This window comes from Castor canadensis, chromosome 8 (assembly GCF_047511655.1).
Source record: "Castor canadensis chromosome 8, mCasCan1.hap1v2, whole genome shotgun sequence".
Taxonomy (NCBI): Eukaryota; Metazoa; Chordata; class Mammalia; order Rodentia; family Castoridae; genus Castor; species Castor canadensis.
Genome location: NC_133393.1, coordinates 48733590 through 48752043, shown reverse-complemented (window position 1 = coordinate 48752043; position 18454 = coordinate 48733590). Strand labels below are relative to the sequence as shown.

At 41.6% G+C, this 18454-nt stretch overlaps 1 protein-coding gene across 9 annotated transcripts in view; it reads left to right on the top strand.

Moving 5' to 3' along the window:
* Nucleotides 1–18454, top strand: part of Fars2 (phenylalanyl-tRNA synthetase 2, mitochondrial) — a 509857-nt gene that overhangs the window by 386262 nt on the left and 105141 nt on the right. The window contains exons 7-8 of one of the 9 annotated variants that reach the window (XM_074082969.1): nt 4264–4346; nt 5734–18454. The exon at nt 5734–18454 is cut by the window's right edge and continues 37497 nt beyond it. The exons of 7 other annotated variants lie outside the window; for them this stretch is intronic. In XM_074082969.1, coding sequence (XP_073939070.1) covers nt 4264–4297 — 34 coding nt within the window. In that variant the 3' untranslated portion in view covers nt 4298–4346; nt 5734–18454. Of the gene's footprint in view, nt 1–4263 lie in introns of all 9 variants that reach the window. One more of the 9 variants, XM_074082968.1, reaches the window with a different exon arrangement.

The window sequence follows — 18454 nt, the reverse complement described above, 5'->3', positions numbered from 1 at the left end:
CTGTTTCTGTTGGAACCTCCTGAAATCACAGAAAGAACCCTTCATGGTGATGTGAATGATTTCTCAGCAGATTGTAGCACCTTCCCCACTTCCTCTCAACATCACAGTGCCAATTTGAATGTTATTTTTTCTAGGCCTTCCAGTTTGGAAGAGGGTTTGCTCTGAAGCAAAGGTAAAAGGACTTCCTCAAAGAACCAGATGCGTGTGCAGTCTTTTTTAAATGTTTCTGCAGAGTAAATGCTCTTTAGGATAGCTTTTTAGAAAGAGTGTTTCTGAGTTAGATGGCTTACTCTACCAGAAACACTGCAGGGGCACCCATGGGAGAAATTATAGTGCTTTGTACAATGGTGACTTCTGAGCTGTCATTGTTTGTCCAAGAGCAAAAGCCAGGAGTCACTGCAAATAGACTGTTTCTGTGAAGGCAGGGGCCATACCAGGAGAAGAAACAAATTTTGAATCATCATCAGGAATGTGGATTGAAGGAAAGCATTTCCCTACTTTTCCACAAAGAAATGGTGTTTTTGCTCTGGAAATAGGTGCACTGTTATACTTGCTCAAGAGAAGGTAGTTTGAAGGAGGAGAAGTAAATGAACTTAGGAATCGGTCTGTAGCTAATAAGAAAGTGGAGTTGGGAAACAGCAAGTCCTCTTCAGTGGGGGAGGGGGGGGCGAGGAAAAAAAGAAGACAGCATTGGAGTCTGTAGAATACACAGCAGGTTCAATAATTTCCTTCACCCAATCCAAAGTGCACAGTTGCAGGGTAGGCATCCCTGTGCCCAGAGGCCACCTGAGACACTATCTAGGGCAGCTACCCCTCCTCAACATACGCTGGTCACATCCTGGCCATTCAGTCCTGTGGGCCCACAGTTTACCCTGACAGTGCCTTCTGACTCTCTAAACCACACCTGCTTCTTCTAAAAATGCCCCTTTTCCATTTTACTCAAACAAATTTGATTGTAGAAATGGTTTGTGATTTCAATGGGCAAGATCCGATAGAAAAACTGAACTGTACGGACTGTGTAATTTCAGGAAGTTAACTTTTCTAGAATTCGGGTCTCAAAACAAAGAGTTGCTGAAGCTATGAAAATTGAGGAATAATTAAGCTTCTCACTACCCCCTTCCCTCCTGCAACACCCCTGTACCCACCTTAAAAATAGCATCTTGAGTTTTACTTAGCTGAGTCACTGCTCAGTGTGATCCAGGGTTGGCTTCAACTTGACCTGTTAGAATGAGGCCACAGTGATTCATGATGAAAGCTAACTTTGGTTGCCTCCAGTGACATATGTTCCTCTCAGGTCTTGCCCTGGAGTTTGGAGACACCATATTTTGCCTTTGGAGCAAGAACACCTTTCTGTAGTGATAGTAATGGAATGAGGTAGGCCACTGCAATTAACGTGTCCCTGTGGGTGCTCTTGCTGTGACACAGAATTCCTGGCCATTTATCAAGGAAAGGTGTGATTAATTAATATAACCACACCTATGGAGCCTGTAACTGAAGGAACTTTACCTCATCTATGTTTTGCAACTTAATATCAAGTCAGTCTACCAACCAAGTGTCCCACCTCTTTGCATCTTCCCATGTCCCAAACTATGCTTTCTACCCAGGAGACAACTGACTGAATACATCCCAAAGGAACTTGAGCAAATACAAACATATTAAAGATGCACCCTGAACTGTCCAGGTTGATTAGAATCGTGTGTGTGTCAGTTTCCAAACAAGTTTGCACCATGAGGGCAGAAGCCACATCTCCTTTTGCTGGGTTCATGATGCCTGGTACTTGTGGGGAGGATCCCTTGTGACTATGAAGCAGAAATGAACTGGTTCTACCTCCAACCCCTACTTCCCAATTTCTGCCATCAAAAGGCTTGGTCAGGACAACATTCTTTCATCTCCTTCCCACAGCACCATAGTAACAAGGCCACATGTTTGGGCCTGTTCATCACAGTGCAAGTGTCTGGGGAAGCAAGAGGTGATCTGTGTTAGCAAGACTGCAATTACAATGGCTTTCTTTTTTTTCAATGGGATTTGGGCAGCAAAAAATTCTATGCTCCCTGCCTGGCATTTGTGAAAAATTCAGCTATACTTATGCTAGTTGAGCTTGTGCCAGCTCTGTGGGAGGGAAGGGCAGGCAGAAGAAATATGAGGACTTTCCAAAAAGTGAAGCTGTTTTGTTGCCATTCTGTTGATGCTTGTTTATAAGCAGTATAGGGCAGAGCTTCCCAAATAGGTGACTTAGTGCACCGACATACATACACAGGCATGTCAACATGATTATCTCCCCAGTACTTTGAACACTTGGGTATGTCTGGGTGATGGGGTGGATTTTAGATGCAAATATAGATATTCTATATATTGATACATATGTCATCCCAAGAAATTAGAAGGTTACATACAACAAGATGTTAATTTGCTCATCTCTGAATGGTAAGATTATGGTCTTCTTTTAATTATTTTATCTATTTAACTTTAAGTCATCTCTTTGAATTATATAGTTTTTCAGCTGAACCAATACTGACCAAAATGTTGAAGTGAGGCCAAGGTTTGGCATCTGCTATATTGAAACACTCTCTTAAAAACCATTCACCCTCAAGAAATGTCCTCTTTTTTTTTTTTTTGTCAGTTTTAAAATGACTATTTTCAGTTGGTGCATTCTTGTCCAAAAAAAGAAATAGGAAAACAGATGTCACAAATCAGAAAAATTGTTACATCTTGATACAATCACAACCATTTATTTTCTTTTCCTCTAAACCTAATATTGGTAACAGCCCAAATAACCAACTTTCATTTCTAGATATTCTCATATAGTTGTAACTTCCTGTAAAGGATGTATTTAGTGGAAATATTAGGATAAATTATACTGATCATATGTGAGTTCTAATTGGCCAACTATAAAGGAAATTGACAGTTGAACCGTTGGAGGTACAGACTCACACTGAAGCAACAGATTTGAAATTGCGATTTTTTGTTTCCCAACAACTGTGATAAGGAGGAATAATTTGATAATTGTCTTTTACATTTGCAAATGCTTATGGTCATTCTTTTTTTTGGAACAATTCTGTAAATGTCTAATTTCTTTTTGCCTAGGCTCTGATTCTTAAGGGGGTGAGTGTGGGCAGGAGGTGATATTTATCTTCTTCTCACATAGGAGTGCCTATAACCTACATGAGATCGATATTGTTCAGCTCTTCTGGGAGAACTATTTTTGCCAGTTTCCAACGTTATAAAACACTTCCATATTTGGAACTGTGGCATTTTGTACTCAGAGGGATTTTTTAAAAAAGAAATTGCCTGGTCTAGTTCCTTCTTTATGCAAATGAAAACTTGAGACCAACACAGGCAAGGGAAGTACCCAAAGTCTCAAGGAGTGGCTAGTGGCAGAGCTGGACCAGAGCCACTTCCCTTTTATTTCTGATGCTTGGTGCTTTTTTACCTAACATTTCCCATTAATTATGGAAAAAAATTTTTTTAATGTTTTCTAAGATTAGGTATATGGCTCTGTGGTAGAGTACATGCCTAGCATGGACAAGGCTCTGGACTCAATGCACAGCTCAGGGGAAAAAAGTTTTCTAATCTGCATTTTTTGGGGAAAAGAAATTTAGAATATACAGTGCCTGCCATAGCATAGATGCTCAGTAAATATTTGCTAAAGAAGGTATTTGATAAACTTACATATATTCATCTGTCAAGTCAATAAAAAATATATCAGTCTGTGGGCTCTGTTCAAAAGAAGAATCTCTCCAGAGTAGCAGAGAATTTTAGGAGACAGGGAAAATATACCCCTTTTCAGTGACAACCTACCAGCATTGTGGTGAGAAAACCATACACATCTATATGCATGTGTTTTGATATCATTATAGTACTGTGTATAGTAATTGTTTAGTCATGAAGAATGTTACTTACTATTCTATGTGTACTAAATTTAGTGTTAAAGAATCTGTTAAATTAGGATAAATCATATGAAAGTGTAATTTAAAAAAAGAAAGTGTAATAAGGCATCACCTAGTAATTGTATAATAATGCTTTTGCTTTAGAATCTTGTGTCTAAGCTTCTCATGTTTCGTTTTGAAAGAACAATTTAGAAGAACAGTGTAAGTACCTGAGAGAGCTGATCTTTACCCAAATAGAATGAAAAGTTCAGAGATAAATAAAAGGCACCTGGACTAATTCATAAGTAACCTATGAAAGGCACACTGTTTTCCATTGATTGACATACATCTCCAGCAGGACGTTAGATTTCATTTTGTTTTGCCTGTTGCATTCCAGCACATGTTGTCCGAATTGCCTCTCCTCCACATAGTGAACAACATCCTGATTGTGATCGTGGCATATGCTGCATTGAACCTCTGGTGAGAATCATTCTTTCTTTCCCACCTAAGGGAAATTTCACTTTTTTCTTCACTGAAGGAGGCATTTAAAGTATAAATTAAAATAAAGACAACCACTGTTAAATTTGGTTAGGCTTATATAAAAAATAATAAAATAGCAATCAACATATTTCAACTCAACTTTGTGACCGCTTTAATTTCAACTAGCCCATGCTTTATGCAAGGAACTTTTCTTAAAGGCACCTAAAGACAAAGGTTCAGTTATCAAAGAAACTCGCTTCCTCAGGGTATTAGCTGGATGAGGGCCTTCTGTCCCTTCTTTTATTGGTGATTTTATTTATTTAATTCTTTTCTTTCTCTCCTACATTCTGTTGCATTTTGTATTCTCTAGATACAGTATACATATTACACTGAGTTCATATTCAGAAATTCAGGTTTTTGTACTCTTCCATTGTCAAATCATGACACTAACAATATGTTTTATTACACATGCTTGTGGTATCCTACTTTGGGATCTTCTTTGATTCTCAATAACATTCTAATAAGACTGTTGCAGAAAGCAGAGCTAGCCATAAGGACATTCACAATGTCACATTAAGGTAGTGTATGCCATTTGCCTTGCGATAATATATTAAATGATTGCAAGTAGGATTTGAAATGGAAAGTCTCAAGGCAATTTAAAAATTCTATATGGAATCATATTTCTGAATGTGAAAGTTTTATTTTGTTCAATTATCTATTAAATGCTCCCAAAGTTAATAGGGCTTTGCCTGTGCTTTTATTCCATATTGGGGAAAGAAAATCTTATAGTCAACCTTGAATGTATGCCCCATCTTATTACTACAAGACTGCCTTCCTCGCTCTGGGATTGTCCCACGATATTTGCTGCTTCCTGTAGTCAATATGGACAGACTTGAGCTTACTTAAATGTTGTCTCAATATTTACCTAGAACATAGAAAATTCCATTTGAGAAAACCACAGGGTACAGTCATTCCTGGAACAACCAAGAGATGGTTATTACTGTTGGCAAGAATTATTTTAAAAATCAATCTCAAATTCAGAGGCATATGTATATATATTTAAAGTGCTCACACATCTAAGATTCTTCTCAATGAATTTCACAAAATGATATTTTTCATAAAAAACATTTAAAATAGCCTAAATTTTAAGCAAACATAGGGTGATGAACTTGTATATAACTAAAGGTGGTTAATGCAAATTTGAATTAGAACAAATTATTAAACCATGTGTCTTGCTTTCTTTTTATATGAGCATGCTCTATATGCTGCAAATGAAAATAACCTTAATTTTAAAGGCCTGGTACATAGAGACCTGTAAGTAAGTAAGCTTTGTATTTAGCATTCTTTTATCTCCTTGTCACTCCTTTCCTACCTTTCTCCCCTACAGGGCACAACCTCCCTGCCTCTGCCTTGCCCTCCACAACAGCTGTCAAAAACTTGACAGTGAGCCAACACAATCAAATTCTCTTAGCCAGACTTCCAACAAAAGAGTATTTAGGTCCCACATTCCAAATACTTTCTAAGTACTGGAGCATAGTACAAAGTCACCTGTGGGGGAGCAAGTCCTGCAGATACTGGGTAGATCCTCTTAGGTACAGTGGCCTCGCAAAGCTTCTTTGAGAAGCTAACCCAGCTTTAGTGGGGACAGAGAATGGTAGGTGCCAACTTAAGGGGAGCAGAGCAAGAAGTTAGTGTCACTGTTCTTTTCCTATGAGTTTGTGTCTAATACAGGGTGTGGGCATTGCTCACACTTCTAGTTTTGTCTGGAAGTTACTTGAAATGACTGTTTCACTCACTTGGTTGAAAAATTCCCAAGGGCAGGCATTCTGCTGTAGGCCTGGCACAAAGGAGACACAAAGTAGATGGGCACTGGTTGAAAGAGGCAGCCAGGTAAGCCAGGCAACCACAATGAGACCATGGATTCAAATGGAGACCTTGAGAATTGCAAGAAACAGATGGATATGGAAAACAGGATGATAAAACCAAGAGAAAAGTAGCCAACGGGGACCAAGGAACTAACATCTCCAAGGTTTTGAGCTGAGCTTTGGGGAAAACCCAAGGGGCAGAGGTAGGAATAGGGGAATCCATCAGAGAATTTTCCAGAGGAAGGTGACAGATGCAATTTTAGATTAGTGGGATGCAAGTTTGAGAAGTTCATCAGTGTTTTTCTCAGAGAAGCCAGGATCTTGAATATGCTCTGTGTCTGACCTCGCACATCCCCTGCTCTTTACCATGCCCACCCAAATAACCCAGATTTCTGGAGATCTCATTGCTGGTAAGTTGCTTTGTAGCAAAGAAAATAAAAAATCTTAAAAGCCACTTTTATAGATCTAACAATGTACCTGTTTTAAAGAACATTCCCATCATCTCTTAAAGGTCACTGTCCTCTGTAGACTTGAGAGGAGAGAAGGATGGGAGGGAGGCAGGAAATCTGAGACAGGCGCCTTGGAAGATGACTCTCCCATCCTGTAGGAGAGTACCTGCCAGCAAAGATCAGCCCACCAGGCCTTGACATCTCTCAGAGGTGCCAGGTTCACATGGAGAAGAGACACTTTTATAACCCATGCCACCTGTTCTGCACCCTAAGCCACCATCCCGGCTAACCTCTTCCTTCTACATAGGTAAGATCTGAGAGAAGATTCACCACATTTCACATGCGAGTCACCCTTCGCAATCTGGGGGCTGCTTGGACATCAGTTTTCTTTCTCATTGGCCTCTGGGACTTCAAGCATCTCTTATTCCTTCATCCTTCTGGAGACTGGAATAAGGAGCTACTTAGTTGAGTGGTGCATAAGCCAGAGGAAATGACTCTGGCATGTGCTCCATAAGGCCTGCAAGTTACAAAGAGAATAATCCATTTCCAGCCCTCATTCTCCAAAGTTTTGGAATGAGCTCTTTGAATTTCTCAAGGACTTCTCTGAAACTTCTACCAGATGATGAAATGCAGGGCTGTCTGCCCGTTTGTTTGATAACTCGGTGAATTACACTGCAGCTTTGTCTCCATCCACAAGTGTCGCTCCTTGGATCAAAAGGAATATCTAAAAGACATTGATTTGTGGTTGGAATAGTAGGCTAAGCTCTAGGAACATCCTGCCAGAGGCCTGTCCTTAGGAAATAGCCTCACAGATTTTTTGCTTGTGAAGAGGTGACATGCTGCAACTGACCTTCTGTTGAAGGCCAGAAAACAGATGACAAAGCAGGCCTCTTACTTTCTAATGTTTCCTTCAGCTATACTTCTTAAGGGTGGTACCCTCTGTCTCCTGGAGACTGTATCTGTGCAAGACATTAAAACTAGGGCCAACATGCAGAATGTCACCGTGATCACAGTGTGCCATGGGGTGACCAGCCTCCTCCACCCTGGCCTTTAAGCTCCAAAGAACAACAATACACCCTCCTTCCCAGTGTTTTCCCACATTGCCTGGGGCTGTTTTTGTTCTCTGCCTCCCCAGCTCTAAATTCTTATGTCTGTTCCCTCTTCCATCACCCCCGCTTTTCAACCCCTCCCTAGGCTGTTGACTTCTCTACAACACTGATCACTTCAGTCCCTCTCTTTCCCCTAGGGACTCCTAAACAGTGCAGTGGCTTTCAAAAGTTTGGAAATAATGGACAGGAATCTATTTACAGTTGAGTTTCTGCATGGCAGTTGTGACAGCTTGTCAGTGATTTGTCACCATGGAGACAGAGCCATCCCTGCTCTGTGGCTAGTGTAAGTCCAGGGCACAGCCTCTCTTTAGAGGAAAGACTCACATTTCCTGGAGCCCCTGAGTGCTTGGGCTCCCTAAAACTCCTATTTCTTTAGCATGACTCCACTCAAATGGGTTTCCTTTATGACAATCTCCTACAATGTTATCCTTGTACTCAGTTATGTAGAATATAACTTCTTTGTTTCAACTGCTCAGATCCTTGGACAGCCTTACTTTTCATAATAATAAAAAAAAAATTTTCATGGAAGCGTTTTCCTAAACTGAACAGTGGCTCTCTTGCTAAAGCTGAAGTTCATCCTCCAGCATAATATGGAAACAGCTGCAACCAGTTGTATGTTAACAGCAGTTTTTCCTTCCTGATACATAATGGAACTTTGATTTTGGCGCACTCTGGTGTAGCACTAATGCTGTTAGGGCCTCCATGAAATCCTTAGAAACAGCAGTGATTGTACACAGAAAATTTGTGTGTGCTTAGGCCTTGACTAAATGTGTTGTGAAAAGTAGTGTTTCAGTCCATGGCCTTAAGTAAAAATGCCCTGCAACACATAACCAGGGAAACAAGGCCACAAGTGGTGGTAGAAGGAGCCATGGGTTATGCAGAACTGTCCACATCACCCACTGCTCCAGGTTTCACTTGCCAGTGTTTGCCCAGAGCAGCAAATGCAAAAGGATTTCTGGGTGGTATCTCCATCCACAAAAGAGCAAATATAGGGAAAGCATTGGATGAGAGTGATGGCAAACTGAATAAAAAATGAACAGTCCTCCCTATGTCTCCCACATATCTGCTCTCTGCCCCGTGTTTCTGCATTGTCCCTCACAGAGCTCACATGGACAATGGTCCACCTTTCATTTATTGCTACCTTTTTAATTACACTTTTAGAAAATTCAGCAAGTACCCATACTCCTACCACCTAACCCACAGCACAGGGTTAATATTTCAGAGTATTTCATCTATTCTTGTTTCCATGCACATCATTTTACTTTTGCAATGTTGCATTAAAACTGTATATACATTTCTTTTTTTTTTTTTCCAGTAGTGGGAGTTAAGCTCAGAGCTTCTAGACAAGTGCTCTACCACTTGAGCCATGTCCCTAATCCTTTCACTTTTAGTTTGTGTTTTTTTGTGGGGGGTTTTTTGTTTGTTTGTTTTCAGATGGGGTCTCACTAACTTTGCCTGAGCCAACCTCAACCCACAAATCTATCTCCACATTATAGGTATGTGCCACATGCCCAACTCATTTTTGAGATAGAGTCTCACTAACTTTAGCCAGGGCTGGTTTCCAACTGCAATCCTCCTGTCTCTATCTCCCAAATAGCTGGAATTTAAATTGCATACACATTTTAATTTGGGGTTTTTTTTTTCTACAAAGTTATATTTTAATAGCTCAAACAATCAGGGAAAAAATTCCTTGTTCTAATAGGAAAAAGAGCAATAAAATAAAAGACTCACTGAACAGTTTATTGAATGCACAGCCAGAAAACAAAATTTAAAAGTTCAACATCTCTAATGATCAACGAAATACAATTTCAGCTAATACCATTTTTCCTGTACAGTTAAAAACAATAGTATCTGTATCCCGTGAGGAAGTCAGGACCTTTACTGCTCTCATGCACAGCTGGGTTGGGTGCAAGTCTCCAGGGGTACATCTTGGAAGTGTCTGTCAGCCCCGAATCACCCGGACCCTTGAGCCAGCAGTTCTGCTTGTAAAAGCCTGTGCTGAAGAGTTTTCTCAGAACGGTTCAAAGACTTTTGCATTGTTGTTTCTTAGAGTGAAAATTTGGAAGCAACCTGAATGTTACCTGTTGAGAAACAAGTACATTATTGTTTATTGATTTGAACAATGAACTATTTTGCTGATATTTAAAACATCTTAAAAGGGTCGCACTATAACAGCAGGTTTAGAGGGTGGAAAAGAGTGTATGTTCTAGTCTCAATTAGGAATATTGATGGGCGTGTCCACAACGGAGAGCCAGATGGCAAATGTAGTTTTCACCGTGGCCATCCCTGGCTCACAGGCCTACAGGTGGCTTTTGCTTTTGTTATACTTTCCCATATGTCCTAAGTTATGTTCCAGGAGTAGTTCATTTGTATAAGGAGGAAAAGGTGCTTAAAAAAGGAAAATGAAGAAAGGTTCACTCTCTTCCAGCAGCATGTAAATCACCTTCACAGCACTGGACAGGGAAAACCATCAGCTTACACACTGCTGGAGGCTTTCTCCCGTGACTGGAGGAAGAAAACAGGCACTGGCCAGCCCTTGTTAAAGTTTCCCCAGCTTCCTTCCAGCTGCCACTTTCACCTTTCCCCTTCGTCCCCCCATCAGTGCCTTGTCCTGAGGCTGGGACACACTGGGTCAGTAGTTGAAGTCATTCTTTCATAAATAATTTGTAAAGTGATTTAGAGCTTTCTGATAGCAGCCTATGGTTTGGTCTAATAAACTAACATGATAAAGAGTTGGAATTAGGACTGCTCATTGCAGACCATGTGCAGTTTTAGTCAGCTCTGGTCAGAATGTAACTTCGGTTCTGTTGAAAGGAGACTTCCCATACTACCATACACCTCAATTTATGCAGCAGTGTTACTTTGAGGGAATCAAAGGCCCCAAAAGAAGAATGCTTGAGTAATTCACAATATAACACATTGATGGAATATAACATGGTCATTAAAAATGGCAGGGACTAGGTTGCAAGTATCAAAAAGTGTTCCAAAGGAAAACCAGGAAACACACTAATATGGTAATAGCAGTGTGAAAGTACACATTTGTATTGAAAGGAAATAGAGGAAGCATAGAAAATGAAAATAATTTGATGGCAGATGAAAAATTGTTTGAATTCAGCAATAAACATTGAATGCTCACCTTATGATAGACCGTGGATATTCTAGTATGACTTTTTAATATGTTAAAGTATAAACAAGTGTAAGGTAGGGGTGGTAGGATTCGTTATCTTTTCTTGTTTGTTTAGTTGTTTGGGTTGTTTCATTTTTGTTTTGTTTTTGAGACAGGGACTCACATATAGCCCAGGCTGACCTTGATCTCAAGGTCCTCCAGCCTCAACCTCCCAAGTGCTGAGATTATAGGCATGATCCATCAAGGCTAATTTAGAATTCAATTTCAAAGATGTTTCTAAGCTGAATGCAGTGGTTCACACCTGTAAACCTAGCTACACAGAGGCAGAGTTGGGAGGATCAGTGTTTGAGGCCAGCCCAGGCAAAATAATTAATGAGACTCTTAATAAAAACAAGCTAGATGTGGTGGTACATATGTGTAATCTCAGATATGTGGGTGGCAGAGTAGGAGGATTGTTTGAGGCTGGCATGGGCAAAAAGCACAAGACTCTAATGAAAAATAGCTAAAGTAAGATGGGCATGGTGGCTAAATCCTGTAATCCTAGCTACTTGGGAAGTGCAAATCTGGGCCAGCCCAGGCAAAAAGTTCTCAAAACCCTGTCTCAACCAATGGCTGGGCGTAGTGTGCTTGACTGTCATGCTACCTATGAAGCAAAGCACAAATAGCAGGATGGAAGTCCAGGCCAGTCTGGGGATAAAGTGAGACCCTATCTCAAAAATAACCAAACTGAGAAGGGCTGAGGGCATGGCTCAAGTGGCAGAGCACCTGCCTATCAAACACAAGGCCCTGAGTTCAAACTGCTATACCACCAAATAAATAAATAAATAAATAAATAAATAAATAAATAAATAAATAAAAAGTGTTGGGGGCATACCTCAAGTGGAGGTCCTGAGTTCAAATCCAAGCACCACAAAAAAAAAAGATATTTCTAAGGGCAAAATTGCTGTACCTAAAAGGAGTATATAATACATTTTTTGGCAAGTGGATTTGTGTAGAATATGGACAGGACCCCAGTGTGACTTACAGTTCTCAGTGAGCCAGATGTGGTTTTTCTGCCCCTGGCCTTACATGTTATCCTCTCATCCATGCACTTGACAGATGCTGAGCCTGCTGTGGACTAGGATGGCAAGGCTGTCTCCTCATGGAGCTTCTAGGATATTGGGGAAGATGGGCACTAAGTAAGAAATGAAGTTCATTTATGGTTCAGTTTCAAGTAGAGACAACTGCAGTGAAGAAAAGGAAAGGAAAGGAGTGGAAATAAGCAGTAGCTTATTTTAAGTAGATTCCTCTGAGCAAGCCAGGGCAGGGGGGAGCAAGCCATGAAGCCTGGGGAGGAAGCAGGAACAGTGTACACAAAGCCACTGAGGTATGGACAAGTAAGTTGAGAGATGAGGGCATGAGCTGGAAAGTGCAGGGCTCTGCAGGCCAAGGCAGGGGAGGTGTGCTGTAAGTGGCAGCGTGGGCAGATTTACTTTTGGAATGTGATCTGGCAATCGAGAATGGGCTGCAGAGATGGGAGGTGGGGGCCAATTGCAGGCTTCTCAGCAGCACAGGTAAGAGGTGAAGATGGCTGGTCTTCAGAGTGAGCAGAGAAATTAGTCAGTCTGTTCTATAGGCAGGATACACAGGACATGCTGATGGGGGTGGTGAGGAAGAGCCAGGAAAGAAGAGGTGCTGGGTTTGCCTGAGGACCAAAGGAGTAGAGAAGGAGTGAGTTTTATTATTTCTTGGTGAACAGTTGCCTAGTCTGACCCTGATGTGCTAACTCAGTCTGGAAGCCACTGCTACCGTCCCAAATTCCCTGGCTGTGTCTTCAGGGCAGAAACAAGGCTTGTTTAGCTAGCAGAGAGATGTGTGCTTAGGATCCAGCCACACAAGTGCACCCCTGCCACACAGAGCAGTTTGATGGAGGCCACCTCACTTCACTTTTCCATGAAGCTTTCTGTGTGTCTGTTTGCCTGTCTTTAGCTCTGTGACCTAGAGTTGAATCCAGTTACCTAATGGTGTCATCATTGCTACCTGCATTCTTGTGTTTAGAATCATGACCCACATCCTCAAAGGATCACCCTAATTTACAACTCTATTACATTCTACCATCTACAGTTTGCCCTGGCACCTGGCCAAGAGCTGCCACCACCCTTTGCCTGCCAAGTACTGTGCACCAGCATGCAAAGCCAAGGAGAAAGATGTCCTCCAGGAATGAAACCAGTGGTGTTCTGGACAGTCTTCCATATCCAGAACCTTACAACTGTGGGGGTTTCTCTGCTGTGATCTTCCTCATGATCACCCCTTTTGTGTAAGCAAATGCTGTGCCTGTCTTCACCTTGCTGTAGGGGAAGCCACCATATAAAGAAGTCACAACCAGAACTTTCATTACCTCTCCCAGCACAGCTCAGACTACAGCCAGCAAACTTCTTTCTTTACTCTAGATAATCCTAGACATCCCATACATTAGAGAAGAGGCAGGATGGATTTTGAAAGGTCAATTTAGTGATCTGATCTAAGCCATCAGATGTTTTTTTGCTAGCAGGAGTCTAATTGTATTCTCTGTGAAGGTATCAAAGATGAGTGGCTGACACTCCCAGCACCCTATCGAAACTTTTGTTTTTTTCTTGTTTTGTTTTTTGAGGAAGGGTCTCTCTGCGAAGTAGCCCATGCTATCCTCAAATTCACAATCCTCAGCCTCCTAAGTGCTGGGATTAAAAGCCCATACCAGGCTTTCTATTTTAACTGAAGTCATCCAAATTGTAAGTTCAGTAACTAAGGGAAAATACCTAAGTCTTTCCCTATACCAGTCTTTAAAAAATTAAGTGAAGCCAGAGAACAGTTTCTTCTTGTGATTTCTTTTTCTATATGAAGAAACTCAGAACTCTTGACCCCAAACACTGTTCTTAGCAGCTCCAGCTGGGCATTAGTTCATCTGGGGCACTGGGGCATGGGGTGGTCATGTATAGGCTGAAACACTGTACTGTTCCCCAGGAAGGAAACAAAGAACCTCATTTGGGAACAAACTAATCAGTAGTTTATTCCTGAGGAGGGTTTCTCCCTCTTGTAAATATCATCGCCTGGGGAGTCAGGTACAAGACTTGAGATTCCCCCTTGGTTTCCTGAGAACCCCTTCTCTTTTTTGCCCAGACTGAGTAATGAACAGAGTTGTACTCACTCAATGGCTAGCCTCAAGCCTGCTCTGTGCAGTGCTTCCAGCCCAGCCTGCCAGAGGGAAGCCTCTTGCAGTACCCTCCAGGCCACTGTTTCAGTGGGAGCAGCTCTATTACAGAGGTGAATGATACTATTTTATGGCTGTGGTATGACAAGTGACATGTTTAGGAGCCTGGCCTATTTGGCCACAGAGTAGGATGAGTCTGGTTTGGGGCGCAGTATAAGCTGGTTACTCTGAGCCAAGGAGGCATTTCAGGTTCTACTTGTAGATTTGGCTTTGGCTGTGGGAGCAGGAGGTGGAGCCTGGGTGGGTGGGACAGGCCATACCCTCTCTCAAACTGGTGCCCAGACTGGCACTTTGGGTGTCAGCTCAGAGCTGGAAGATACTCATTTTGAGTGACTCCCTATTCAGGTCTAGGCCTAACAATAACTACCCTGTCTCAAGGAGAGAAAACGCTCCTTACCTAAGCAAGAAAGGAGACTATCATTTTTAAAGCCTTGTGTTTAGATTGTAAATATTTAGGAAACAATTCCCACAGGGCCATGGGACTCCTATGTGAGTGACTTCTGGGCTGGGAAGCCCACCAAGGAGACAAGTAGCCTATGACATTGGTCTCTGCTTCCCCCCTTCCCCATCCCCACTCCTTGCTCAGCACCTGGGACACAGTGGGCTGTCAATTGGTGTCTGCCAGAGTCACGAAGGTTCAGTGTCATTGATGCTTCCATGACCTTCTTGGGCTGTTTAAAATTGGTCTCAGTCTCAACTTTGAATGTAGCAACTCATCCTCTGTGTACCATTTGGCAGCCACACACTCCCTTGGCTCAGGTTTCCCTTTCTGTCCTTCAAAAACTATTGACAAAGTATTCACCGGGTTAGGCTCTGAATTCAGAATTGACTTAGTAATGGGATTCTTTCCTTCCTTTTTTTCTTTCCAAGTATTGGGGTTTGAACTCAGGGACTGGTGCTTGCTAGGCAGGCACTCTACCACTTGAGCCATGCCCTCAGTCCTTTTTTTGCTTTAGTTATTTTTCAGATAGGGACTTACACTTTTTGCATGGAGTTGCCTCAAACTGTGATCCTCTTAACCTCCTGCATAGCTGAATTTATAGGTGTATGCCATCACACCCAGCTTATTTGTTAAGATGGCGGAGGGTCTCACTAATTTTTTCCTGAGTTGGCCTTGAGCTGCTCTCCTCGCTATGCCCAACCTCTCCCCATCGTCAGTGATTATAGGGATGAACCAACGTGCCAGGCCCGTCATAATGGGACTCTTGAAAACTTTAAAATAAAATATGCAAGCAGAAGCAAATGAGCTTTAAAATGTGCTATTGCTTAATGGTTAGAAATGGTAACACCATGATAGATTGTAGCGTGAAATATATCTTTTTTTAATACACCACGAATATTCATATATTGATTTTATGTCATATGAACATGTGGTATATGTGTTTTGTCCTTGTATGTTGGTCCCAATGTTTAATACCTGTCATAAGAACCTGTCAGTAGAACTGTCACCAGGCCTGCCAGATTGCTGCCACCCCACCCAAGCCTTACAGAGTAATCCAAACCCTTTATTCTCCTCCCTTTTCTGCCATCAAAAACAAGGATCCTTATAGACTCGAGTTAATCAATGCCATATTCCCCTTCCCCAATATGTTCATGTTAGACCCTGTGAAAGAATTTGTCTTTCATCTGTTTCAAAAAATAAATGTTAACAAGTTTTTTGTGCTCTTTGACACAGTACCACTGCATTCATTTACTTTTACACACAGCAAACCCAATCTAGTATTCCTCTTTAACCGTCTTGGGAAAAATGATTTTAAACTTAAAAGATAACTGTCAAATTTCAGCTGAAACCTACCAAAGACAGAAATGTGGCATCTGAAAAGCCCCTTGCAAGGGGCTTTTTGATCTAAATATTTCCTCCTCTTTTGGGAAACCCTCTGCAGACCTGCCTTTGACCCTGGAGCAACCTCTGATTTCAGTGAATCTACTGCTTAGCTGTTATGGAGGGAGGGAGCAAGGAAGTCCTGCTTCCCAGTGTTGCTGTTGAGCAGGATATTAATGAACAAGGTGGCTAATGTGCTCATGCTGTTCCTGAGGACATTTTGCAGTGTTTTGGGGAGTCATCCATCCCCAGCAGTCACACAGTACCCAGTTTTGAAAAAAATTTACAGTAAAAATCTAGTTATCTGTTGTGTAGCAAACCACCCTCAAACTTGAAATGTCAAGTGCTGATTTTACTGTGCTCGTGTATCCTTGCTTCCATTCTGTGATGCAGGGTCTTGTGTGGGGAACCTCAGCCTGGGAGTGACTGGGTGGCTGGGCTACACTAAGGAATGTTTCTCATATGGCCAGCAATGGACACCATCTCTTGGCACTCTCTGGGACTTGGGCTGGATAACCCATGACCTTTCCAGGTGGCCCGAACTTCTCCTTACAGTGGCATCTAGATTGTTAGAACTCTTTATATGTGGTTGATGGCTTCAAGAGTGAGGGAATTTATTACTGTTTTTGTCACCAAGCCTTGAATGTCATGTAGCAGCACTTGTATTGTCCTCTATTTGTGGGAACAATCATTAAGACCACTTATTTTCCAGAAGAAAGGACGCAGCCTGTGCCTCTCAAAGGCAAGATTGTCAAAGTCCCATTGAAAGAGAGTCAGGTAGGGTGGAATACTGTGGCCACCATATCCCAGAAAGAGATTGTACTGCTGTGCTGTAGGAGATAGTAGGCTGGGTACTGTGGCTAAAGCATACCTGAAAATGTGTGCAGGTAGTGGCTGATTCTATAGCTCTCCCAGTAGCTAAGGTCAATGGTACCTGAACAATACACCTGGACACTAAGTTAACACTGTGTAATCAAACCAGTGTTTTCTAGCTGCTTGGAAATTGAAATGTAACTAAAAAAGCTACTGCCAATGTGAGTCAATTATATCATAGCACCTTACATCTAGGCTGGCTTTTTTTCTGACTTAATAGGGATATTACAGTGATGAGAATTTATGGAAAAAGTAGATCCCTTCAGATAAAAATTGTTTCAACTTTGACTACATTGTTAATGTAGGACTTTTTAAAATAATAGTTCTTTGAAGGAATTTTATTTTTCATTCTCTTGATCTGTTTGGCCATGGTAAATAAAATCAGGTAAGTGACTGAGTGTAAATATTCAGCATATTCCTTGAGTCAAGTGTGTATGTGTACATTTTTCTCCATTTTCTAACGGCCTTGCCAATGTGTAGTACTTACGAGTTCTCGATTAACCGAGGAGAGCTCCTTTGTGAAACGCTATGTTAAGTTTTATATTTTACATCTTCTTTCAGTCCCATTTTTTGCAATTACTTTGAACAATTCCTTCTTTTAATTCTTGTGAAAGTTAAGGTAAAGACACTACACTCCCAAGAGCCATGTGCTCCTGTGGCCTTCCCTGGCATCTACTCTGAGCAAGCTCAGATGCCCAAATGATCAAAACATCTCTTAGATCCCAAAGAAGGGCTGCAGACTTGTGTTAGGATGTACTCCTCCTTCAAGGGAAGCTGCTCAGCTTAAGCTGTGGCAGCAGCACTGTAAGCTGGGCACTGACAGTGATAAGCTGCTGTTACCTCCACCCTCCAAGAGCTGCGAGCTCACCACAGGCCCAGCCCTCATGACTGCATGGTAAGTGATGATGGCATTTAGAGTCTATGGAAGAAAGCCACCATACTGCATGCTTCCTATGTGTGGTGTGCCAAGTCCTAACTACATGGTTTTATTTGGTCTTGGTGATAACCTTTAGGGTAGCTATTATTACCACAGTTTTACAGATGAGGAAATTGAAGTTGTGGGAGGATGAGTGACTTGTGGAAGGTCACCTGCATGTAGGTAATATGGCCAGCCTCTTCAACTTCTCTATGCTGTTGATAGAGATTAAATTAGAAGTAGTTCTTCCTTTCTCAGAGTAATAATCCTGGTAGGAAACTAAGAAGCTATAATGGAAAAGTGATGGATTTAACCACATAAAAAGTTAAGGCTTCTGCTCAACAAAACATGCCAAAAAATTGCATCAAGGTTGTATGCCAAACTAGTAGAGTGGGGAGGGAGTATTACCAGGCTGTGATAAAAGGCTAATTTTTTTTTTTCAAAGAACTCCTGTCAGCTGGTGGGAGTGTGAAATACAGAGAGCTAGTGAACGTAGGAGAGGGTAGTCAGTCTCAGGTATGACTGAACAAACACAGTTAGATAGCCACAAATTATACTTTTCCAACTGTTGCATTGGTAAGGCCTTAAATGGTTGGTAGTGCACCTGTCACTCCATATCTGTGAATTCCAAAACTGAACTCAACCACCACAGATTAAAAATATCTGAGAAAAACATTATATCTGTACTAAACATGCACAAACCTTTTTTCTTCTTGTTATT